Source organism: Melospiza melodia, chromosome 2, assembly GCF_035770615.1.
Source record: "Melospiza melodia melodia isolate bMelMel2 chromosome 2, bMelMel2.pri, whole genome shotgun sequence".
NCBI classification, from domain to species: Eukaryota; Metazoa; Chordata; class Aves; order Passeriformes; family Passerellidae; genus Melospiza; species Melospiza melodia.
The window spans coordinates 124,762,279-124,787,660 of record NC_086195.1 but is presented as its reverse complement, the minus strand read 5'-3'; the positions used below and the strand labels follow the sequence as shown (position 1 = coordinate 124,787,660).

The 25,382-nt window shown below is 41.8% G+C and overlaps 1 protein-coding gene and 1 long non-coding RNA gene across 6 annotated transcripts in view; one reads left to right on the top strand and one right to left on the bottom strand.

Moving 5' to 3' along the window:
* Positions 1-25,382, bottom strand: part of LIMS1 (LIM zinc finger domain containing 1) — a 68,225-nt gene that overhangs the window by 12,410 nt on the left and 30,433 nt on the right. For 2 of the 5 annotated variants that reach the window (XM_063149866.1, XM_063149867.1), the window contains exons 1-2: positions 7,032-7,311; positions 4,640-4,799 (exon numbers count right to left, since the gene is read on the bottom strand). In XM_063149866.1, the coding sequence (XP_063005936.1) occupies positions 4,640-4,799; positions 7,032-7,213 (342 nt within the window). In that variant the 5' untranslated portion in view covers positions 7,214-7,311. Of the gene's footprint in view, positions 1-4,639; positions 4,800-7,031; positions 7,312-20,455; positions 20,687-25,382 lie in introns of those variants that run through there. The other 3 variants (XM_063149869.1, XM_063149868.1, XM_063149870.1) reach the window with 3 other exon arrangements.
* On the top strand, positions 7,586-24,512 carry LOC134414787 (uncharacterized). The gene is made up of 3 exons (XR_010026845.1): positions 7,586-7,720; positions 20,351-20,596; positions 22,470-24,512. It is a non-coding gene; the product is annotated as an uncharacterized LOC134414787 (long non-coding RNA).

Below are 25,382 nucleotides of genomic sequence, written 5' to 3'. Positions count from 1 at the left end.
GAGCATGTCAAAACCAGGTAGACAATATCAGGTATGCTATAAAATGTTTGGATTTGAATGTCTCAGTTTAAACAGTGGAACAAGGAGGACAGCAGGAAACCTTGCTCCTTTCTTTTCACCGGGCCTAAGACAAAACCAAGTGAGTAGCATAAAATACTACCCATAAATTAAGTATTTGTGCACAGACAGAAAATAGAGAATGTGGTTCAAGATCACCTGTTGTATAATATGAAATGACAAGATTCTAATATAATATAAATATAATAAATATTTTTGCAGCTGGCAGGATGGGGATCTAATAAAACATTTCACTAGATATTTATGGTTAGAAAATTCCTGTGCCAAACCTGAATTGCACCTATTAGGAACAGAAATACATTAACCCAGTACAGACCTTTTCAGAAGTCTCTGTCAGAAATGTATCAAGTGTTATTCCAGTGTAATACTCTAAAACAGATTACTTTTTAATTAAAAAAAAAATAATATTTGAGAGATACAGGGCTATTACTTTCTCAAGGAGTAATGGAAATTACTCATTCATTGTGAATTGTGCTTGCTTCCTGCATGATAAAATCCTTTCCAAACAGAAAAAAAAATTGAAAGCTTCCTGATCTGTTTAAACAGGTGGTCCACTGGGGGATGCTTAGGTTTGCTTGGATTTCAAAGCCACCACATGTTGATCTGAACAGACCAAACAGGTTTTCTTCCCCTCTTTGTTTTTGTCAGGCAGGTTGGTTTCCATTCAGTCTTGTTTCTATTTTCAACCTCTGCTCCTTTGTGCTGCCCTTTGTGGATGACCCAGCAGTTATTATCACAGAAAGCCTTGAGCTTCTGTAACAAACCTTACAGTACATAGTTTAGAAGTAAGTGTTTCACTGTTGTGTGCTGAAGGTCCATGAGGTGAATGGCCCTGCATAAAACATCTCACTGTGAAATAACCTCCAGCTTACCTGCATGTTTTTAGCTAACTTAAGTGGAAAGTCATGCACAAAAACTGAGACTTTAGAGATTGTTTCTCTAAGGCAGCTTTTGGTAAAAACCATTTTAAGAAAATACTCGAGAATGGAAACAAACATGAACATCTGTTCTGCCATTAGTAGAGGACTGTGCACTGCTACCTGTAGAGAAATTCTACAATAGCAGCTCTAGGGAATACACATCTTCCAGGTGGTGGAGTAGAAGCAGACCAGAATTGCTACCACTTCATACCCAACAGCAAAGAACAGAGAATGCTACTGGAATCTACTTGTGCTAATTTTTGTTTAGATTGAGTGCATAAAAAAACCTTGCTAAAATGATGTTACTGAGCAAACTGAAGCACAAATCAAATACACCATACCCACAGTTTCTGTGCAACGTTAGGCATGCAGGTCTCAGGAATCCAAACTATCATTTCTAATATAAGAGGCCATCCACAAAACCCCTGCTATGCTGTGCAGACTCTAACCAGGGGATGGGCACCACTTGTGCCTGTGAGTGGCTTGGCTCCAGTGCTGCACACAGCGAGCTGTGCTGATGGGGGGGCTTGCAAGGCAGCCCCGAGATCAGTCCTGCAGCACAGGAGACCTGACCAGCTCCACCCCCACCCGTGGAACACAGTGTGAAGGCTTATCATGGCAGTGTTTGACAGCAAGTGTGATAAGCAGCTTAATGACTAACTGGGGGAACCCTACAAGGCTTGCAATAGGCAGGGGAACAATATTTGCCTTCCTAATTGCTAAGAGCTGGAAATCATTTCCAAGAAATACTAGCTTAGCTAAACCAGGCACAGAGTAAACACAAGCTCATGCTGGGCAACCAACAATGCCTGTGTTTACCCACAGAACCTGCTCAGAAAAACACATTACCTGGCCACACCTCCAAAAACAGCCATCCTCTCAAAAAGTGCATTAAGCCAGTCTGAGAAAGATGTGCTTTCTGCACTTCTTCTCCAGTCACAGTTTTTCTTGACAGTGATACAGATTATCTCAAGTCCTCTGAGCACTGTCAGGCACTCCTGAGCACTCACCAAGCTAAGCCCACCTTCTACCTGCTCAGGGCTTTCCTGCCTCTCACAGAATCACAGAATGGGTCACGTTGGAGGTGGGATCATCTGCTCCAACCTCCCTCTTCAAGCAAGGTCATCCTAGAACACACTGCACAGAACTGCACCCAGATGATTCTTAAGTATCTCGAGTGAGGGAGACTTCACAACCTCTCTGGGCAACTTGTACCAATGCACAGTAAAGAAGTTCTTCCCCTGAGCAGGTGGAACTTCCTGTGCATCAACTTCTGCCTGTTGCCTCTTGTCCTATTGCTTGGCACCACCAAGCAGAGCCTGCCTTCCTCCTCTGACATATTCCCTTCAGATAATTATATACATTGATGAGGTTCCCTCTCAGTCGTCTCTTCTTGAGTCTGAACAGGCCCAACACCCTCAGCCTATCCAATGTTATTTTACCTGTGTAATAATTGTGGCAAGAAGTATCTATCCATAACTGAAACGTTCCACTTTCCATGCAACATTTCTCAGGGTACCTAGCCTGAAAAAAACCCCCTAGCAACATTAGCCAAAACATGTTTAGCACACAGAGTTATTTTAATTCCTGGGACAATCTACTGGCACTCACTTCTGACTTACTGTCTTTGAGAGCAGCATGTTTCAGTAAGAGAGTGCTCAAAGACCAGTCATCCTGAATATGAATGTTAACAAGGTAGCAGTAGGAAGCAAAATGCCTACATCCAGTGTACCTAAGCACCACTAGGATACTTGCCTCTTCTACCACAGAGATTCAGGTATGGCCACCCATGAGCAACACAGAGAGATTGCAACACTCCTGAACTATGTCCAAAAGTCAGACTTTTTTTCTGCTGTAGTCTCCTCCAGAAGATACAGGCTGCCTAGAGCATGATTTCCCAAACTTTTATCTTTAAGGACCATTCCACTTTCTGAAAGAGGTCCCTGGAATCACTTACTGTTTTTTGAGTCACAAAAAGAATGAAAAAAGTATTAATTATTAAGAGAAAATACATTTTATTGGTTTAAGACAATGTTATGAACATAAATACAAATATTTTAGTTTTGAAACATTCCTATCGCTTTACATTTGCCTCAGGTTTTAATGTGTCAGGATGAACTCTTTCCCAAGTCAGCTCAGTATGTATTAACAACTGTAATGCAACTTGTTAAGTATCTAGAGGGGTGTTCTTTTGTTTCTATTTAATTAATTCTGCCTTGCAGCTCAGCTTTTGATGTCTTATAGAACACTAGAGGCTAATTTACTACAATTTGTGTAACACTATCCCTAGAGCCTTTTGATCCTCAAACAAGGTGAGAAAAAGCAAATCCCCAGGAATCCCCTTAGCCAGTCTCTTTTGCAATCCACACTCCTCCCTCAGCCTCTCCTCATCACCATATAACACAGCTCTGTAAAATCAGAAATGCTTCTATGGAAGATAAACTATTGTGCTCTTGCCAAAGGATGACACCTGTATGTGAGAGCACAGTATTGTTCTTTTTACACTCTGCTCATTTTCCTTTTCAGATCATCATATGACACAAATCCTGTAACTGCTATCCTAAATTGGATTGTAAGCTCCTCGAGCAGGGCCTTATCTCTCTGACAGTAATTCCCTGACTGACACCATCTATGGTTCCCTATACTAATCACTTTGTATTTTATGAACCAGTCTAGAGCTTTCACTACCACTTTGTGCTGAGCCACATTCTGAATTCACACAATGGAGAAATGTAAAAGAAAATGAAACCTATTCCAAAATACCCTCCTAAGCTGAGGAAAATAAACCTGGAGAAATATTAATGTGATCATGTCTTAAACCCCTGAAAGTGTGTTAAGAACTGATAATTTTGAATGCTCTAGACTGTTAAACTTAAGAGTTGATCTTACACTGGCCCTGTCTGGTTTGGATCAAAGCATGCTCACATACAGATCATCCCTTTTCCAATGCCAAGCTGGACTCACTCAACGCTGTGATAAACTTCCTATGGACCACAGGATGAGGGGATTTCCCTCTATATAACTTTCTCTAAGAAGTATGTTTCCTATGTATTTCTGGTATGATACATCAGATTCACAAGTTTCAGGGAAAAAATTTGCACTGAGAAAAAGATCTCCAGGAATTTTTTTCTCAGCGCTGATAACCCCGAGGTGCACATTTAAAGAACTTTATATACATTGATGTCCTCCAAATTAGCACAGAAATCACAGAATCACAGAAGTTCAAGACTGGAAGAGACCTGTAAGATCATCAAGTCCAGCCGATGTTCTAACTGTTCAACTAGATCATGGCAGCAAGTGCCACATCCAGTCCTTTTTTGAATTCTTCAAGGGATGATGACTCCACCACCTCACTGGGTAAATGATTCCAGTATCTGACCATTCTTTCTGTGAAATATTTCCTTCTTAATTCTAACTTACATCTCGCTTGACGCAGCTTGAGACTGTGTCCTCTTGTTCTGTCTGTTGTCGCCCGGAGAATGCTCCTGGCTTTTTTCTCCCTTTCCTGGGCAGACACTTTCAGAGCCCAGATCCTCCCATGGGACTTTCTAAGCTATCCACCTGCCTGTAGCTACTTCTGCCATGGGAATGAAGGCTCAAGAGGGGGTATGGGGACAGGAGGGCTCCTCTGCCCTGCTTACCTCATAGAAGAGCCCCTCGGGGAACTGCTGGAAGCACTGGGCGCAGACGAAGCACTGCTCGTGGTACAGCTCACCGTTGCTGTTGACAATTTTCTCGGCAGGGGCAAAGCCCCCCCTGCAGCGCTCGCAGATGGCGTTGGCAAGAGCGTTCGCCATGTTGCTGTCGTTCAAAAGAAACAAAAAAAAAAAAAAAGAAAATTAGCCCAAATAGACAACAACACTGGTTGTGGGTCTCCCCCCGCCCCTCACCAGGCCAAACTGCATCACTCTAATGCTAAGCTGCTCAACATAAGTTTTTCAATGAACTTCATGGCTTGTGGCATCTCGGAAATAAAGCTACCACTTCTCCCTGCTCTCTAACTCTTTAGAAACAAAATCCCTGTGATACACTCTAACTAACTGAAAACCCCCAAACAGAAACATTGTCACTGCAGACACAGTTACAGATTTCTTATGATGAAAAAAGGCAATTCCAAATACTATTAAAATTATGATATACATTAATATTACTGAAAACAAGGGCAAATATTAATGATGGAGGACTGGCATCACACAGGAAAACAAGCAATTTATTGTAAACTAATTCTAATATATACATACATAAATTCTAAAATACACATATATAATGGCATTAGTTCAGAGCTCTAAACAAACAATGTGACAAAGTGCAGGATCTGGTCTGGCAGATATTACAGATATTACTGAGAAACCGAGCAGTTAAATAACTATCCTTTATACGAGCTCTGCATAGCTTGAAGTAATTTCACAAATTCGGTTTGAAGTCATGGGATTTTTGATTGGTTTGTTAAGGTTTATCTCAGGGAGTTCAGCTCATCATTGCCAGCCCACTCCAGGTCCAAGGGGTAGGGTGGGAATGCTCTGGCTGCCCTACAGAGACCAACACACAGGCCAACAAAGCTGGCAAACCCATCCCAGGGATGCAAAGAAATATTGAAACAGCAACCTTCGTTGCTTCTCAAAGGCACAGGACCAAAAAAATGGCAGTGTGGTAGCTGTCCACATCTGCAGAAGACAGTACAGCTGTGCTTCAGTTAATTAAAGCCAGAAAAAGGCTCTTTTGATTTTTCCTTTGCAAACATTTTGCCACTCGTATCTAGACTCTCAAAGCTCTGCCTTTCAGGATCATCCCACTGCGCTAGTAAAATGTGATAGCAGAGAGCAAATATAGGGCAATGGTCTAGTTTCATTACAATGTGATGTCAGCTGACAAAACCACTGACTCAAAATTTATCTGAAAGGTTATTAAACAAGTGACATTATTTGAAACACATGTGCATGCATGCACACATTTTGATACAGCTATCATGCTGTGCCTGTAAGTGCAAAGCCCAAAGTCCTCTCCAAGATGCCAAGCCTTCCTTCTTATCCCTTCAAGGGGATACTCTGGGCTCCCACCATGTTCAACAGGAATTGAATTCATTCCTTGCACACCATCCAAGGGAGCAAGCAAACACCTAGCACGTGGTTCAAAATGGAATGTGTTTTATCTATTTCTTACTCTGTCCCACAGAAGAGCCCTACACAAGGTCACATCTGACATGTTATTATTAGCTGGCACTTTTTTTTCTCTCTCTTTTGATCTTTGCAGATGAGGAAAACGGCAACTGCAATCCAAATATCCACTGCCCTCACAGTGAAATGAGTGAGCAAATTTCATGTGAAGATCAGATGCAGGATGGTCTAACCCATACATAACAGACAGACCTATGGACAAACTGCAGTGGCTATACACATAAACTGTGATCAACTATAAAGCTCACCAATGGTCTTCATGGACTGTGTATGCTTTCTGTGGGGCAAAACCTCAGACCATTTCCCCATCCTCCTTATCAATCTAAATGAAGAATAATCACAAGAGAAACTGGCATCTTTCATCACCACTTCAACAGCGCTCTAGTATTAAGGATGCTAAGCACTGCTGTATGTAAAGTGTAATCCAAGAAAAAACATGATACAAAGTTCAGGACCAAATAAAAACAGTTTACCTCTTCAGGGAAAAGTGCTTCACTTTGAAACACATCATATATGTAAAACTAGTGAAGTATGTAATACTCCTGCATTAATGAAGCAGTTTATCCATTTGCCCAGAATAAGTGGCAAACAACCTGAAGGCAGAGAGACTACTTTAAAAATTCCAACACCATTTTTACTGCCGGTAAAAGTTTCTGATGCAATTAATGATGAAATTTAAAGTAATAATTCAAATTTTAGTTGGCAGTTACAACTGGCAATGTTTCAAGCAGAACAGTGGCAAAGGTTGGATGAGAGAACAGCTTGCACAGCCTGAGCCCCAGATAATAAAATACATTATGTACAATAAACCAGTAATGCCACTGCAGTTACACCCCAAAGCTGAACAGAACAAACTTACAATTTTGCATAAAAGTCACAAAACTCTTTGTAGAGTTTTGTTTCACTGTGCCTACGTTGCAGTTTTGACACCGGTTTCTCGCCTTCATTTCTCGCAGAGTTGTGAGCATTGGGAGCGACCTTGTACGCAACCTCTTCATCCTCTGGGATGGGGAAGGGCTGAGCTCTGTGCTGGAAGTCCATCTCGCTCTGACTGCTTTCCCAGGTGTATATATTCTATCGTTACACTGCAAAGTGTAGGATAGAACACTACAAAGCTGTAGGCAAAGTCTGCAAAACAATATGCTGGACTTCCCCTTGTTCCCAGCGCAGTGATTTACTTTCACAGCTCGTGTCATGTAGCTGCAGCTACTCAGCACCCTGCTAGAGCTTCAAGTTAAAAGTTCAGCAGCAGGGCTGCAAGCCTGTCATGCTGAGATTTACTGAGGCTGGCTGTGCACAGAGGAGAACACTCCCCTGCCAGGCCCTCGTGTAAACTCGGATGCTGGAAATGGTCTTTGCTGCTGGCTGACGACAGAAGCTGCCCAGGAGAGCTCTGGTGTGAGTAAGCCATGTGAGCAAATAAAATCACCACCAAACTTGGCTGCAGCTTCTTTCTGCTGAGGGGGCATGGAGGCAGAGTCCAACAATATTTTGCCATGGGAAAACCAGGAACAGTGGAAAGCAGGAACAGAAGACTCCTGTCTCCAGGTAAATATTGTTTTAATACCCATAGTGAGTTAATTACATTGTAAAAATGACCTTTAATGCTCCACTTGTGTCTTCTAAGTCATATGTGTTCAATTTATCTATTTACTGTCTTTCCTCCTGTCAGTACTTCAGACAAGGGGTAGGTACAGGCAGATGGTTTCATTTCTGTTGTGTTTCTCAGGCCATTAACAAAACTGACAGGCATGCCATAATGGACACTTATGGAGGAAAACCAAACCTTTATTTCCAGTGATGTGCTTCATTTAGAACAACAATCCAATGTAAGAACACTAACTGAAGTAAGATTTGCAGCTAATAATTCAGACTCCTTCAAGCTCTCTCTCTTTGAAGCATAGTGCTTGTGGCAGATCCGGGATACTCAGCTTCCAGCACTTCCTAACTGCAGAAAAGGAAGGCTTTTGGGAAGCCCTCTGGAGCAACTAACTTTTGTGTTGAACTGTCTCAGCCTTGTTAGCAATCAGTTGAACTGCAGAACTGCATGCACTTTGTGCTCGTGACACACAGCACAGTGGTAGCTGAAGAATCTGCCAGTCAGTGAGGGGGCATGAGGAAGCAGAGGATGACAAGAAGGAGATGAGTAACAGGAACAAACAGAGAAACTAGAACTAAGATCACAGAATAATAGAATCATTTCTATTGAAAAAGACCTCAAGACCACTGAGTACAACCATTAATCTAATATTGCCACATTCACCATTAAATCATGTCCCCAAGTGCCACGTCTACACATCTTTTAAATACCTTTAGGGATGGTGATGCTAACACTTCCTTGGGACACTTCCTGTTCCAGTGTTTGACAACATTTCCATGAAGAAATTTGTCCTGATCTCCAATCTAAACCTTCCCTGGCACAACTTGAGGCCATTTCCTCTTGTACTGTCACAGGATATGACAGAATGTCCAGTCAAGCCTACAATTTCTTAATATACCTGCACCTTCCCTAGGACCTGCCACAGAGGCTCTGGCTGGTGATGGTTTTTGGCCATATCTCTCACCACCAGCTAGGACAGCTTGTTCAGCAAGCATACAGCAGCCCACACGCCACTCTCCATGCAGGCCTGAGCTTGCCAGCAGCCACCTTCCTGCAGCTCAGCCAACACAGTCCTATGCTGCTGCTTCTGCTGACAAATTTGTAGAATGGGTTCGGTCAGTGTCTTTCCTTCACTTCCCCTCAACAAGGAGCAACCCCCTAGGCAAGCTATTTCCCTGCATAGGTGGAACCCAGGCAGCATGGCCCTCCTCATCTGCCTGTCTGTAGGTGTGATTATTCACCCTATGCCAGAGCTACCAGGAGTCAAGCTCTAACAGGCTAAGGAGGCTGCACCCTCACCACTGACACAGCCTGGCTGCAGCTCAAACCCTATTTTTATCTCTCATGGGGCAAGCTGCAGATGAAGCAATTATCAGGTTGTAGCCCAAGGCCACAAAAATCTTGCCAGAGCACCACTGCACTCCTGGAATAAAAGGTTTCTGCATTCTCTGAAACATGAGTGATGAAAATGTGCAGTGTCTGCCAAGAAACATGCAGGTATAGTGATGCCAGTTCTTCTTCCTCCTCTTGCTTCCCAACACTTTTTGCACAGGTCAGTGCTGAGCTTCTGTGGGTATAAAAATCTTCAGTGAGACTGACTGCAGTGGACTAAAAATGCTGATTTACCCAGGATTAGTAAAGGTGCCCAAAGCCACTAAGATAATAAACAGCAAGTCAGCCTATCTCTTCCTCTTATCACTATTTTCTCAACAATTTCCCAACTCTTTTCCTATATTTTGTCCCAGATCACAGACAATTCTCCTGGGAAGAGGCTGCTGCAAATCAAAAGTGCCCTGTAGACACTTTCTTCTAGTGGACTACTACAATTTTGCAATAACCTGAAATCCACAGGTGACTAATGTGGTTGGAAGTCACTTCTGCTGCCTCTTTGGTCAACAAGAAAACATTTAATTGCTTCTTCAGCTTGCTACTGTGCAGTCTTCTGCATGGCTGTAGCAAAGCAAGTAGTACAGCAAGTCAGTGCAGTAAGATGTCCATCCAAAAAGCCTGGTTTTGTCTTCCTAGGTTTTGTCAGGAAGAAGTCCTTCAAAGTAATAGGATTCCATATGTGCAATAAGTAGAAGCTGCCTGGTTCTCCAGTCATATTACCATTGCTGCTGGAGGAATGACTCCTGATTTTTTCCATTAAACAAGAACAAGCTTGATAGGAGTTTAAAATGGTCCTTTATGCTACTGAAGCAAAACACAGCTTCTACTGTGGAGGTCTGGTAACCCACAAATCCGGAGCAGCTGGCCATCCTTCTCTTTTCTGACATTTTGTAGGAGGCATGCTGCCAAGATCTGAAATACATTGTTAAAAATACACTGCATTTTCATTAGGGAATTCTAGGTTACTCTGAGGTGAAGCTGCCCATGGGGAGTGAGAAGTATGTAAGAGGTTGTTTTGCAGCAGCAGCTTCTCAAGAGCATTCCTTGGGATATGGGACAAAACATAGCAAGCAGCCTGTTGTAAGGCAGTGTTAGGGAGAAAAGAAGTCGAATGTTTAACTAGAAAAGGTAGGTATGAAAGAAATAGACAGTCTCCTCTGGGCACACTGAGGATCCTATCAGAAGCCAAAACTGGCGGTGGGGAAGGTGCTGAAGCAAACGGTGGAAGAGGGAGGGAGAAGTGTTCCACTGCTTTACCAGAAGGGCTTTGGTAAACAACAGCAAAACCAGGCGCAGTGCCTGATCCGTGCCGAAGGATGACTGCCGCCTCCCTCCACGCTGCTCTCCCTGCACAGCCTTCCAGCCCGGCTGCCCATGCTGCAGGGGCACACGGGGACTCTTACAGAGACGGCTGGCTGGCCAGCCGAGCCCGCGGAGCATTCCGCTCCGTGCCACAAATAGCCGTGCGCGGAGCAGCCACGGCTCCAAACAAGGTGCTTGGCAAAGGCAGCTGCTGCCCGGCCACCTCTCCGTGCCACCGTGACATATCGTGACATACCGGCCCGCCGGGACACGGGCACAGGCGGGATGAGTCAGCACAGCGCATCCCACCCCTTCCCCCGCAGGTACGAGCGCTCTCATTCCAGTGATGCATTGGCAGATGCTATGCGGTGACTCTCACACGCAAAAACAGAACCACCGAGAACAGAAGTTTGGCTGCAAAAGACGCGTGGGCTTGCAGTGCCCTGCTCTGATTTCTGCACCAACATTTTAAAGCACTAGTTGACCTTTTGTGGGGGTTTTTTATTGAAATTAAAAACACTCTTGGGTTCTGGCTGCTGCAATTGTTTATCTCTTAAGCAATAAAATACTTTCCATGTTAAGCTGGTCTCCTAAGGCATTTTGAAAAAAGGTATGAATCTTTTATATCATTCCAATGCACATTTTACAGGTAGGATTTTCACATGTGCTCAGCACTGCTCTAACTACTTTTTCTGTTAAAAAATAAGGAAAACCCTCGTGAAACCACTGCAGTAAAAATCGGGTGAATTCTGAGTGTTCCTGAAAGTTTCATTATTTAGTCTTCACCTCAAAATGCATAATTAGGCTTATGTGGTGGGAGTTCAAACAGGGCAAACAAAAAGGCAATTCTAGTTGTTTCATATCCTCCAGTATATATTTATTCTAGTACAAACATGTCCAAAAAATGCTTTGGTCTCCACAAACAGAGAAGGTTCACATTCCATCTCTCCATAAGGAAGTAAATATAACTGGAATAGACAGGTAAGAGGCAGCTTCCCACACTATGTTTATCAGTCATTCAGGCACAGTGAAATATCAGCCTCTGACAGAATTTGTAGAAAGGGAGAGCAATGTGCAACTACAGCATTTCCCTGTTATAAGTAATATTTCAGCAAAGCATTGTGTTTTTGTCCTGCTGGTTATGTCTATTACCAAATGAAGCCATGCTCTGTGTAAACCAAGCAACGACTTCTGTGTACAGATATTTGGTACTCTTTAAAACATTCATCTCTTCCTCCCCCACTACTGTTTCTTTCAATCCTGTGCAGACAGGAAAAACAAAACAAACAGTATCATATATGAAAAACCCACGAATTCCAATAATTATTACAGCATATTATTGGTTATGCTTGAAATTTCCACCCTGCATAGTCAACTGCGTGCCTACTACATTATGGCATCCAAATTCCTCAAAATCTATAGAATTTGAGGCTGTATTTGCACTGATGCATTTCATACAACACTTACATTCTCATTTCCAATTTAAGAATAATAAAAATAGTCAGCCACTCAATACTAGTGGCTGCACATCAAATGTCCCTGAGACACTCGCTGTGAAAAGAACCATCTTTTCAAGCCTGAAAAGAGAAGATCAAGTCCACCAAGCTCCAAAAAATTGACAGGACAAGAAACAACCTCAAGTTGCATCAAGGGAGGTTTAGATTGGACACTAATTTTTTTTGTTTTTTCATGCAAAGGGGTGTCAAGCATTTGGAACAAGCTGCCCAGAGAAGTGGAGCAGAGTCAACATCACTGAAACTATTTAAAAGACATGTAGATGTGGCACTTGGGCACATAGTTTAGAGGTGGATTTGGCAGTGATGGGCTATTGGTTGGACTTGATAACGTTAAGAGGTTGTTACAGCCTAAATGATTCTATGATTGTAAAATGATGCAGTAACATATTTCTCTTTAGGGTAATGGTTTCCTAGCACCAATATTCAGTTCATGTCATCTGTCACTGACATCGACCAAAAATCCTCCACTGAATCCTCAGCATAATGGCAAATGCCAGCCTTTGATTCTGCCTGAGTCATCTGCCTGCACTATGTGGAACCAATGTTTTGACAAGCTGAACACTATGACCTGAGCAGTTCATCCAGGAGCTATAATTAATACTGTGACTCAATGTAACACCCCAGCAATCAGGAGAGACTTCCAGTACATCCCTGCAGCTCCTTGTAGGGCAGAGAGAACTGCAAAACCAGGCTTCCCACCCACAGCAACATCCTTATTATAGTCACATCTCCACTGGAGACACCGTGCTGAGGACTGACCTCCAGCTTTAGCAACTTGCACATCACACACATCTTTTATTATTACTTTATTACTATTAATCTACACTTTCAGCAACATAATCTCTTCTCACCTTCATTACTTTGAGCTTCTATATGATGAAGTGCAAAGTTTTTCACTGCCTGAATTAATTAATTTTGAGCAGAAGTACAATGTGTTACAGAAAACATCTCAGCTGTTCCTCTTCTCTCATACACATACCAAATTGTAATTATTAGTCACTGCAGGTTTCAGTTTCACATTTTTCTCTTCCTACATTCACTACAGCATCACCAGGCTTTAAAACCTGCAGAGGATGGCAGACAGCTAAGCCATCTGCAGTTAATAACGTAGCATGAAATAATAATAGCCCTAATATTCAACTGCCAAGAGAACAACCAGAAGCAGTTTATGTTCCTAACACTCAATAATGAGTAATGTGTCAACAAATAACACTAACACAAAATAGCATTTGGACTTTATTACAACAGTCTTAACATTTAGGGTAATGCAAACTAAAGGTCTTAATCTTGTACTTTACATTTATTAGCTATTCCATGCTGGTAGCACACCTGTCAAGTAAACATGAATGAATTTCAATAGCAGTTTGTGCTAAGGAAGACTTCCATGCATTTTTCTAGCAGAAGGTTTGGCAAGGTTTCTTTTAAACCTTTTTGCCAGGTTTTTTAAAAGTAATGGTTTCTTTCCCAACAACTCAATGAGTGAAGCAGCAGTGGACAGTTACAGTATCTATTGTATCACTCTTGAGGGAAGAAGATACAGAAGTTATCCCTCACAAGAATATTCTGCTGGGATCATCCAAAAGAACAGCAGGTTTTTTTGCTTGACAGAAGAGAAGCAAAGGAAAGAGGGAAGATGACAGGGGTTTGAGCTTTCAATCAGAGGGGCTCGAGCCCTGCTAAGCCTCCTGCTTTGCTACATACCCTGGTGTAATCTGCGGAGTAGCTTTAGAAAGAATTTGAGTTTAAAGCCACACAACTACTTGTACAGTTCTGGCAAAATTCATACCCTGCAACTTGGCAGCTCATGGAGTTATCCTATTCTGCACTTCTACAATGTCCTTTAAAAAAGTATACGTATGAGGACCAACTTTGCAATGTATCAGAAATACAGGGTATGCTTCACTTCAGTTTCTGAAGTCAGTGAGAAGAAATGTACAAAACAAAAACCGAAAAGCCAAATATTATGCAGGACAAATAGCTTTCAATGCAAACTTCCCATACTGGAACAAGGGGACCAGCCAGGGCAGTTTTGAGGCATGACTGAGTGGCAGTCCAATAGCTGCATAGAAACAGAGTTCAAAAGGTAGACTCACCTTGGGATCAAGAACTTTATGATCTATGAAGAGTGTGGTATGCATGGATTTCACATGCTAGAAAAGACAAACATCATTTCATATTTGCTCTACCTCTGTCCACTCATTCCTTGCTGGAACAGCTGGAATATTTCGAATCTTTAATTTAAAAAAACACAAGCTGAGAAATGCTGCCAGGTATTGCTATTTGTGTCTGTCAGTATGTTACTTCCTTTGAGGCTAATAGTAATAAGTTTTTAGTTCATTTTTTCTAGTACTATTATGGCTATTAGGGCAGCCAGAAACAGCAGAAGAGCTACAAGGAAATATGTTACAAAAGGCAGAACCCAAATTTCTCTTCCTGGACAAAAAGCTCCAAAAGATCAGAAAGGTTCATCTACAAAGACACATCACAGGATGACTTAGAATCTGCTGGCAAAATTGAGCAATCATCAAAAAACACTGCTCACAGAGTATTATATATAAAAACATCATTTCAGAATTCTACCAGCAACTACCTAAAATAAGAATTTCTACAGAGCTGGACAATGGCAACCTAAAGCTGCTATGACAAATCAAGCAAAGAAAAAAATAGCACATAAGTGTGTGTGCTACACCATCAGATAATACACATGACAATTCAGAGCACTGAGTGACTTAATAAATGCCCCGAGAATGCTGGGTGCAAGGCAAGTCCAGAGGACTTAATTGAAGGAAAAAACACTGAGTGCCACAAACTCTGTAGGAAGTCCTGAGCCACAGCTGGTGGCAAGCTGGGGTTAGTACCACGGGCAATCCCATAAAAGGCTCACTCTCTCCTTCCACCTCCCTCCACAGGCATCGGCCTTTGGCCATCCTCAGAAGCAGAATACTTGGCAAGCTGTTCCCATGCCTGGAGAGCATCATGTAAAAGGCTCATGGTTCTCTTCAGGACACTGTATCAGCTAGCTTCAGGTTTGCCACAACAGCTCAGAGACCTCAGGAAAACCAAATAAAAAATATACAAAAAGGGCATCCAAACTTACAACCTTTTAAACTTTTCTCCCAAATACCTGTGAGTTAGTAATTTTTTATTAAATAGTAACATTGGCATAATTTAGTTTTTCTCTTCTGTGTTTAAACTCACTTCAGTGTGACAGACTGCATTCAAAGGATAACTTAATTACAGTGAAGAATAATAACCAATCACAGAACATTTTTTTTAGAGAACACCTCTGATTAGGTATCATGAGGACACACAAAAACAATAGCAAAAGAAAAGAAATGTACAATTTACCTTTACTCAGCTAATCCTGTAAATAAGAGCAGTGAAAATCCTAATTGCTATAATTAAAACCCTAATTGAAGTTTACATGTTACTAAAATTACTAAACTTACATTACTAAAATCATATATTTAAGAGGAAAAGCAATTAGTGCTTTGGTTGATGTTACACAAGCAGCTATCTCCAGTCATTTGGACTCATGAGAGGTGATAGTCGGGTGAGCAAGTCAAACAAAATCACTCAGTGGTTAAGCAATGCAGGAGACAAGGGGTGAGAGAGAAGGCAAGCAGAAAAGGGTGTGTTCCTCAGGAGTTATTTTAACCCCTAGAGCAATGAAAAGCACAGCACAAATCAACGGGAAAGCCTCTAGTCATGTAGATGCCTCAAACTAAGGCACAATGCAAATTCTAGGTATCCCAATATTTAAATCTAACCATGAAGCATATTTTTGCTTGCTGTAAGTTACTCTAATTAATGGTACCAACTCAGTGTTACATTTACACGGACAAATTCCTTCTTCAGTTAGATCAGCTAGCTGACAAGCTGAAGTCTTTTTAGTTCAGAGCTTCCAAGCACTGATTAAAATGAGTATTTGTAGCACCCAGCTCTCCACTATTCTCACAGAGCTATTAGGGAGAAGCACAGTTTTTTTGTCTTAGCACTTCTTTTAAAGTTTTTCCTGCTTTAACAAATAAATCACTTTTTTTACCAAGTTATCTGCTTCACCTGTTGACAGTGACAGGGTGAACAAGTTAAACAACTCCCACAGAAAGCAGCCATATAAATGTTGACATTGGTGATGCTATAAAGAAGCATTACCAGGAGACATCAAATTTAAGTAAGCTCCCAGGTGCAGACAGGTCTTTATTTTCACCTTAACTGGCTCTCAGTACCCTAAAGCATCTGAAAGCTCAACAGATCCCTGGTTTCCCAGACAGTTCCCAACCATCATTTTCACTCTTTCTTCCAAGGAAGAGCAGGTCTTCAGAGCTGATGTATGGCTGGAAGTAGCTGTACACCTTGTCTGGCTGCCACACATGCTTTTGATGGCAGGTTAAGGAGATTTGTGACCTTGCACAATTTCCAAATGCTGCATCTCATAAACAAAGGGAGAAAGCCCTACCATGTTGACAGTGGGGGGAATTTTATTCATTTGGTTCTGTTTACACTCACCTAAAAGATTTGCTGTGCAGAGCCTATCCCCCAAAGGCTCAGTGGGACATAACAGGGTGCTTATGCCTCCTGTTTCATCTGCAAGGAAGTCTTTGTGCTTGAAATTTTGGGGCACATCCACATGCCTTCCAGCCTGGAGTCAATGTGCAGAGGCAGGCAGGAGCCTGAACAGATCCAGCAGAAGATTGTCTGCACCTACTCACATGCATGTACCCATCACTTCAGCAGCAGAGAGCAAAAGGAATGCAAATATAAATTAAAACTATTAATATGGAAAACACCTACAGTGCTTTCTGCACAGCACAGAGCAGTGAGCTACGAGTGACTGACAGCCACTGATGGAAGCTCATCAATCATTATTTATTGTAAATGCTGAAATTTACTACTTGGTAAAAAACTTGAAACTAACCTCTTTAAAAGCTGTTTACATTTTTAATGGCATTTGAATGCATATGAATTTGGAAAAGAGAGCTACAGATAGCAGCTAACAGTGATCAAATTAATTTTAAGTGTAATTGCCAAGAAAAAAAACTCAAAGACAATTGCCTCTGCTTTTGCAACTACCTTGTACTGAGCCTTGAGAATTAATAGTATCAATTCTTTTAGAGGAATCATTCTATTTTTACAAAGACCCAAGGGATGAGAAGGGGAAAGAGCAAAAATAGCAAGCATACTGGTATTGCTAAATGACTCCTAATGATTAATCATAAATATATGTGTACAATTTCCTTTGCATCCTGTTTGCTGAGAAAAGCAAGAAAGAATAGCTCAGCATACAGTCAGAATTTTTTAGGTGCTGCTTCTAAAGACAAAGCAAGTCAAGACCTACAGAAGATGTCATTGTTTTCCCACTAAATCAATATAGCTGGAAAAGAACAAGTCTTCAGAACAGTCTCTTCTGAAAAGCAGATTTTTCAGGTTGCATTTAGTTCAAGGGTGGCTGCATCTGTTGCACACAGGAGAGAGATGAATGTGCCTGGCATCCTCCTGCATTTTGAACTCTGCACCCGGGGAGCATCCTGTATAATTTAGGTTTATGAGCTGGTGAGTCTGCTCAAACAGGCAAAGAGAGGTCAGCATTCAGCACGCCAGCCTCACTGGAGGTCTAAACCAAGCACATTCTTGTCCTGAGCAAGTTCAAGAAAAGGATGAGCTATCCAGACCATGGCACAGACAGGCTGCAGCTCCCTAAAAAGTCAGTAAAGCACAAGTTGCATCTGTAGCAACAGATTAAAAGGCTGCCACAGAGCTTATGAGGTTTGTTAAGTGATACATGGGTGAGACAGAAAGAGAAGTTAAATTTCCCATCCCCACCAATGTGCTGTGCTGTCAGGACAAATTAAATGTATGTGATACATTACATGACAAACATATGTTTCTGGTGCACATTTGGGAGTTTCAGCACATTGTTTCACCATTGTTTCGCAGTACATTGTTTCCCTAATTATTAGTAATCTCACACATTTTAAGTACAAATCACACTGACATTCCCAGGAAAGAAAAAGGCAGAATTTTGGCACCAAGCCCCGCTGAGCTGCTTTGTAATGCCAACACTTGGCTATGTCTCAGCTGCAGTTTGCAGGTACACAGGTCCCTGTCCTACCAAGCACATCTGGCTCCTGCTGTGATGGCTGGACCCAGCAGCTGAAATTAAAGGTTTTAAAGACAGAAGTTCTCAAAGGGGGACCTGGGGACACAGGCATCTTGAGTACATTTTGGCCCAGGATTAGAAGAACACTACTCGAACTGAGAAAGCAGGTTTCAGTGAACTGTTGCTTGAGGGCTGATATTATTTAACACATCTGGATTAATATGTATGTAAAACAAAATACAAAGGCACTAGAACAAAGAACTGGAGAGAGATACTATGGGAGGGCATTGAAAAGCCATGGATGGCAAGATATATTTAGCAGACATAAAAGAAACCTCTTGTCTTTCTTGTGGACTGTACATACTCTGAAAGTATTTGCTAAGGACAGGCGTCTAAGTGGCACTGGGAGATTATGTGGAAAAAACTAGAGCTTTCCATTTTTAGAAAACTAATGAGCTTTTCCTCTTTGCTTCCAATTGCTCTTTGCCCTGTTGATATGTCATAATTCTGTATTTATAATGCCATAGCCTTTTGTCATGGAGAATGCAGTAAAAATGACAAATAAGCCTGCCTTGCAACACACTATCACAACATAGGTTAGGAAGGAGCAAGGTTTAGTTTGAATAAGGACCAGCTTAAGCTATTAGCAAACATAAGATAAGCTCTGGTTAGACATATGGGTTGTCCCCCTGCTCCAAAAGCATCACCTGACCATGTGCTCTTGCACCTCCAACACTCTGCCCTCTGCTGATTCACAAGCCCCTGAATTATTTCCTCCCATTTGGATTTTATTTCCCAAGACTAATCCCTGTTTCATGTATTTCTCATCTCTAACCAGAAGAGACTCAGGAGATTAAAACACCCACACTTGTACTGGTGCAGTAAACACACCCCTTCTCCCTATCCAGCCCCAAAATGGTCTCATTCCTATCTTAGATATGCACAGTAATAACAGCAACACAGAGCTAGTACTCATTGTTATGTGTATGCTTTAAAAAGAGGCTTTCTCTTCCCCAAATAGATCTATTTTTCCTCATTACTAGTTTTGTACAAAATAAACTGAATGTAAAAATGTCAGGAATCTCTGCACTTACCTCTTACTCTTCTAAGTCTGGCTATTCTTCCAACTGCAGTCATATGAATATAACATATATACTGCTAATACTATTAGACATCCATATAACATATATACTGCTAATACTATTAGACATCCATCTCAGAAATCAATTTAGAATTAATACTACAAAGAGATACCAAATACATATACCAAACCTGCAAGTTAACACATTCCTAGAAGTGATATGATATTTCTGACTTCTCATGGCAGATGATCTCTGTAAGTTACAATCATACATTTTGCCACAATTACAGTCCTTAGTTGTAACAAAGAGTAAATCCCCCAGAACTGAATAACCATTCTTCTGAAATCACTAATGCAGTTGAAAGAAACACAGTAACAGCCTTTCAAATTACACAGCACTCCAACCTGATGCACAACCATTACCAAGGAAAAATAATCTAAAAATACGAGACAGGCATTAGGAGATAGGAAGCACTTCCTCTCACTGAGGCTTTAGTTAGCAGATATACAAGGTTCCTTTGCTGAGGAGCTTGAAGTGGGAATGGATTGCTTTCATGCTGAGCACACTGAGAAAAACATCTTAGCATTTTTACCTTTTTTTGCGGGGTATCTGCACTTACTCAAGTTACAAACAGATCTTTAATCTTTCTGCTCCAAACAGAGGCTTTTTGCAATTCACTGTTAATTTTTTTCAAAAGGCTCACAGCAGCAGGAAGATAACCCCAGACATTAAATGGCTTTCTAATTTTTGGTCACCCTTGCTGAGTAAGGTCAGGCTAAGTGGCCCAGCTGCATTCTTTTGTCTGAAGCCCTTTCTGCAACAAAGAAAACCCCATGAAGAACTCCAGAGCCCAGCAGCCACCCCTGCTCCACAGCCCCAGCCTGGCACAGGGACTGTGCCAAGACCAAAGAGGCAGCGCAATCCACAGAACCTGGGTGACCCAGAACCAGCTTCAAAGCAGACGGAGCAAAGTTGGCTGGCTCCAAAATGTTTATTTACTTGCGAGCGCTGGCCATCAGAGGGGATCCCAAAGTAAACACGGCTAACATCTGCCCTTCCCAGAGTAGGGCAGGCTGTCACACCATCGCCAAAGCTCGCAAGGCCACCGTACGGCGGCTCCTCTTATCTGTCCTTCAGGGGATTTTCTGTCGTGCCTCGGGGCTGCTTCTCAATGTATGTGTTTTGCAGGGCCTTTCCAGAGCTGTGGTAGCATTTTGTTTGTTACACCCACCGAAGCGAGCGGGCAGCAGAGAAGGGCTCGGTGCCCCGGCAGTCCCATCCATTCGCACTCACCTCAGGCTCTCTTCCTGTGACCCGGGCAGGACACTGTCGGGACGATCCCGTCTCCTCCTGTACAGACCTGAATGTGACAACTCTTTCAGCTGCAAGGCCGTCATATTCCCCTACCTGGAGGAGGGTTGGTTTTTTTTAAAGGTGAGGGGGGTGTTTTGGCTTTGGGTTGGGTTTCTTTCCCCCGCCTCTCGCAGCTGTGGGTGCCGAGGAGCGCGCCTGCCAAGATGCCTGGAGAGCAGCGGCTGGGCGCTGTGTCTGTCTGTCTGTCTGTCTGTCTGTCTGCCGGCCGGCACACCTGCGCCCGCCGAGCCACCAACCTCTGCAGGCAGGCAGGCAGGCAGGCAGGGCAGGCACCCGCCGAGCTGCTTCCTGTTTCTCATAGGTACACACCCTCCCAAAGGGCACCACATTTCCTTTATCACTCGATCACACCTCAGGGATGTGTGCGACAAGCTCACCCCCTTCTCTCCAGCTCTCCCCAAACTCTCACCGCCCCGACAGGCACGACCTGAGCCGGGCAAAGCAGGCGGCCCTCCCAGCCGCAAAAAGCTACACATCTCCAGGACTGCAATGAGCTGTTTACTCTTTCCTGTTCTAATTTATGACAAAAGGAAAGTCATTAGAGCTATGAAAATTCAGAGTTACTCAAGCACTTTGGCAAGCTCTGACAGGGAGGTTAATGCAGCAAAGTGTGCCGCAAAGTAACTTCGGTAACTAGCATTAAAATGCTCTCTTGGAAATGCAGCAGCACTGTGCACTTTTCTTTTTCTAACTTGAAAATCAGAAGAAAACCACAAAGTAATTTTCTTCCTACTCTCAGCTATCAAACACAAACTACTCTACCAGTTTGTCACATTTGGTAGTGATGGAGTGTCCTGTGTAATTGTAAAACAGGAATGGAAGCACTTGGAGTTTCCTGCAAGGCAGGAAGGCGATTAGCAGGCAATTTTGCAAGCTCTGTGTCTCATTTCAATTAGTAAATTTTTAGTAGTAAATAAAGCACTTAATTTCAGGAGGCATCAAAAAAGCTTACCACTTCTTGAAAAATGTTTACTATTTCTTTGACATTGTTCTTGACACAAATAAACAAAAACTTAATTCAGAGATTTTACATTCTACATGGTGAATTGGGAAGGTGTGTTTTAAAAATGAATTTGCATTTAATAAAAGCCAAGAAACCTAACAATTTGCAAGGACTGTTTTGACTATAATAGGAAACAAGTTCTATCTGCTATGAATTATAGAGTTCATTAATAAAGTGTTTATTTTGTAGCAGAATATATGTAAGAGTATTTTTTAATTTCTCTAGAGGAAAAAAGTGTAACATAGGTAATAGTGGGTATATCATATGACACCAATTTTGTTGAGATTATCAGACTGAACACAAACTCAGTAATTTTATATAAAACTATCAATATGCTTCAGTCTGGAATGTGATCAGTGCATAATATTAAACATCACACAATGGAAAGATAACAAAATTGTTTGGAAAAGGAATCATGTAACATGCCAAATAGAAAATGGTTGCAAAAACTCAAAGTGATTAACGTGATGTTAGAGGGTTGTGCGCACTGAACTATCAACGAGCTGTACACATCTGAGCTCCCATCCTCAGAAAATAAAAGCAAGAACGATCACAATATTTGCCTAAACATGCTGCATTCCAGTTTCAAATGAAGTATTTATAGTTGTTTCTCAGTACTCAGTAGGATAAGCTTAAACATAATTAAATGCCAATTCCCTGCAGTCAGTCAATCAGCAATCCAATGAAAAGTTAATGCTGTTATGAGTGGAGGTTCAGGATGGCAGATGACAGATGTTCATGGCACAGCAACTTTTATACATTACCAACAGTTTATATTCTGCTTTAAATATCTGTGTACATATGACTTATTTTTGTCCAATGATCAATTCTAGATAAAAAAATCTAAAAAGTGATGAGTACATTTTTTTCTGTGAAAAAGCTCTTTGTAAACTACTGAAATTAAACTTTCACCTATAAATTTGTTCACAGATTCTTATTTACTACATTAGCCTCTGTTCAGCATATACTTAATGCTTTTGGATTAAACACGACTCAAGCCAATAAAAACCAAAAGGACAATTCTTCACCCACTTTGCTGTACGTTGCATTAATCTGAAACACATCACTTCATTAAACTTTTATTTATCTGCACGAGAAGTTGCTGGGCTAGGGCAGCAACTTTTACTCAAATGTCCTTGGAAACCAGAGCTGCATCAAGACAGAGCATGCAAATTAAAGGAATATAGCAAGTCCAGACACAAAAATCAGTTGTTAGAAAGATCAAATCCAACTAAATATAAAGGAAGGCAAGATAGATTTTTAAAGTAAAACTAGTGACTCAGCTCCATAGCTCATGTCACAGGCCTCTTCAGCAAACTCCAACATGGATCCACACTGATAAAGAAAAAACTTCCTTGGAGAGCTTCTGATCAAGCTAAAAGCTTTCTACAAGAAGAAACACAAACTGGACTAGTAGCACTGTGGGATTGCCCATGAATCCTCACAAGAAACGAGGTTTCAAATCTGAATTAACCCAAGCAGTCAAACTTTAGGTTCTGAGTATCAAATACAAGTTATAAGGGTGTTTTTTGCAGAGACATTGCAGAACACAAATGTTATTTCTTGACTAACTCACTTAAATGCTTCCAAAAGGAACTTGGACAGACGTGGCTCTCCAAGAAGAGCTTTCCCAGAGAGTGCCTCCTGTTCCCCACACCCCTTTTTACCTTCTAGCCCCTATCTGCTGTTTATAATTCCTTTTTTGAAAGATTACATTCTTCTCATGTGGGATGGGGCCACTTGGACCTTTCACATTCCATCAGAATTTTTGAGGACCAGCCAAGTTACCACAGCTTTTCTCATTACCAGTAATGCACAGCCTTCTTGTATATCCTGTACTTTGAAGGTTTTCTCTTCATTTTCCAGTGGGTGATTCTTCTCTGATGCAATTGACCATCCTCCTGCCCCCAGAGAAAGCCAACATTGCTACTGTGATGTGATGTGACAGATAACCATTGTGGTACCTGTCTTTCAGCAGAGGAAAATATTCCCCCATGTCTAACCAGCACAAAGTATGCAGTCCTTCGTTCATCACAAGCAGTAAATAACTTTTTATTATGTGGGACAAGGCTCATGGCTGAGTTTTCACAGCAGTCCTACAGAGTACTGTCTTGATACTCCAGGCCTCCAGTGCTCCCCCTAAAATTTCTGTAGAAGTACTGCTGTTCTGGTGACTCTAGGTATTCAGCAGAATTTTCCAGTTTAAAAATCTTTTAAGATATACAGGTTATGCCTGGCTACTTTATACTACATTCAAAGGGATACGAACATCAATTCATGATGCTGTAAAACATGTAATTGAATTCAGAAACAACAATAAATGTCAAGTGCTACAAATTCAGGACATTTCTTCATAAGCCTATATTTACAGAGAATATACATTAGCTATAGAAACCAAAAAAGATGAAGTTTTAGGTCTCTTATTCCACACAGAAAAGTCAATGTGTGTCATCTGTTATTCCCTCCAGTGGCATGTTCTTTTTTTGGTTTTTTTTTCAACCTTTGAAAAACCTACCAAATCTCAATTAAATTTAGTTGAAGATTTTCAAATCGATAGAAAAAATTGCTTTCATGGCAGCACAGTCAGTCAAAACAATAATCAGAAGAGTATTCTAATACCACAGGAATGCCTGTAGTGTGCTCACAGTTACAAGGTGGCTGTGTGTTCAAATAAGCACATTCCTCCATCCTGTTTATCACTGGAATCAGTTTCCAGAGGAATGTGTACAGGAATGACTGTTTTCTACTGTTTCTCACAAGATCTGGAAGAAAGCACATATTGAAGTGAAGGAAAAGGCTTATACATCAGCGAAGGACTTGCTGCAGAAAATGAAGGAAGGTGGCAACAACCCTTCTGGCAGTTTTGCAAGAATCTCCAAAGCACCCAAATGATGCGCTGATGCCAACAAAGCTTCACAGCTTTCTGGACCTGCAGAATGAGTTCCCACAGATGGGTTTGGGTGCCAAGGAATAGTGTACCACACTGTGAGTCCCTGCTGGGACAGGCAGTGATAAAAGGAAATGCACAGAGAGAATGCCAAGCACAAATGCTAAGGACACACACCTTGAAACTAGAATTTCAAAGCTTCACAGGAGCCTAAACTGTTGATTCAAGGAGTTAAATTAATTACATGTTTCCTTCCTTGTCTGATGTCACTCCAACATCCGTTTTGATGTTTCTTCCTATGTTCCACTTAGTGATAAATCAATCCTGAAGCATGCAAATTTAATCTGTGGATTAGGCTAAGCACTGAGGCACTCGATCAATGTATGTCCACACTACAAAGCAGAGTTTTGGATTTATGTCCATGCTCCAGCTGACCAAGTGAGATTGCTGCAATTTAACAGCAGTTACTGGTTTTTGTTGAACCTCATCTACTACCGCATGTCCCTGCCATACAATGTAAAGTAAAAGCCCACATGATGGTTGCAGCCTGGTCTAGTGCAAGGTGTGCTGGCCCATTGCAAGATGGGGAGGTTCAAAGTAGATGCTCTTTAAGGTCCCTTCCAACCCAAACCCAAACCATTCAATGATTCTATGGTGTGCTCAGAGCAGTGATGCACTCCACCCACTGGAGTCCTCTGGGATTTGATGGGGCAAAGGGAAGGCAGAGTTATTGTGGTGAGAAAAGGGGTCCTGTCTGATCCTGGCAGTACCAAATGCATTTCCACCTCCATGGCTGGCAGCCCACAAGGTTTTGGTGAAGTGTGGCAGAGATCCCTGTTCTCATTCCACATATTCTATTCTGATAATAATTAAAAAAGAGCAAACATGGGAAAATCTGTCTGCCTGAACGTGGAGCAAGGTATTTTACTTTCCTTCTCCAAGCTCTCTGCACATGC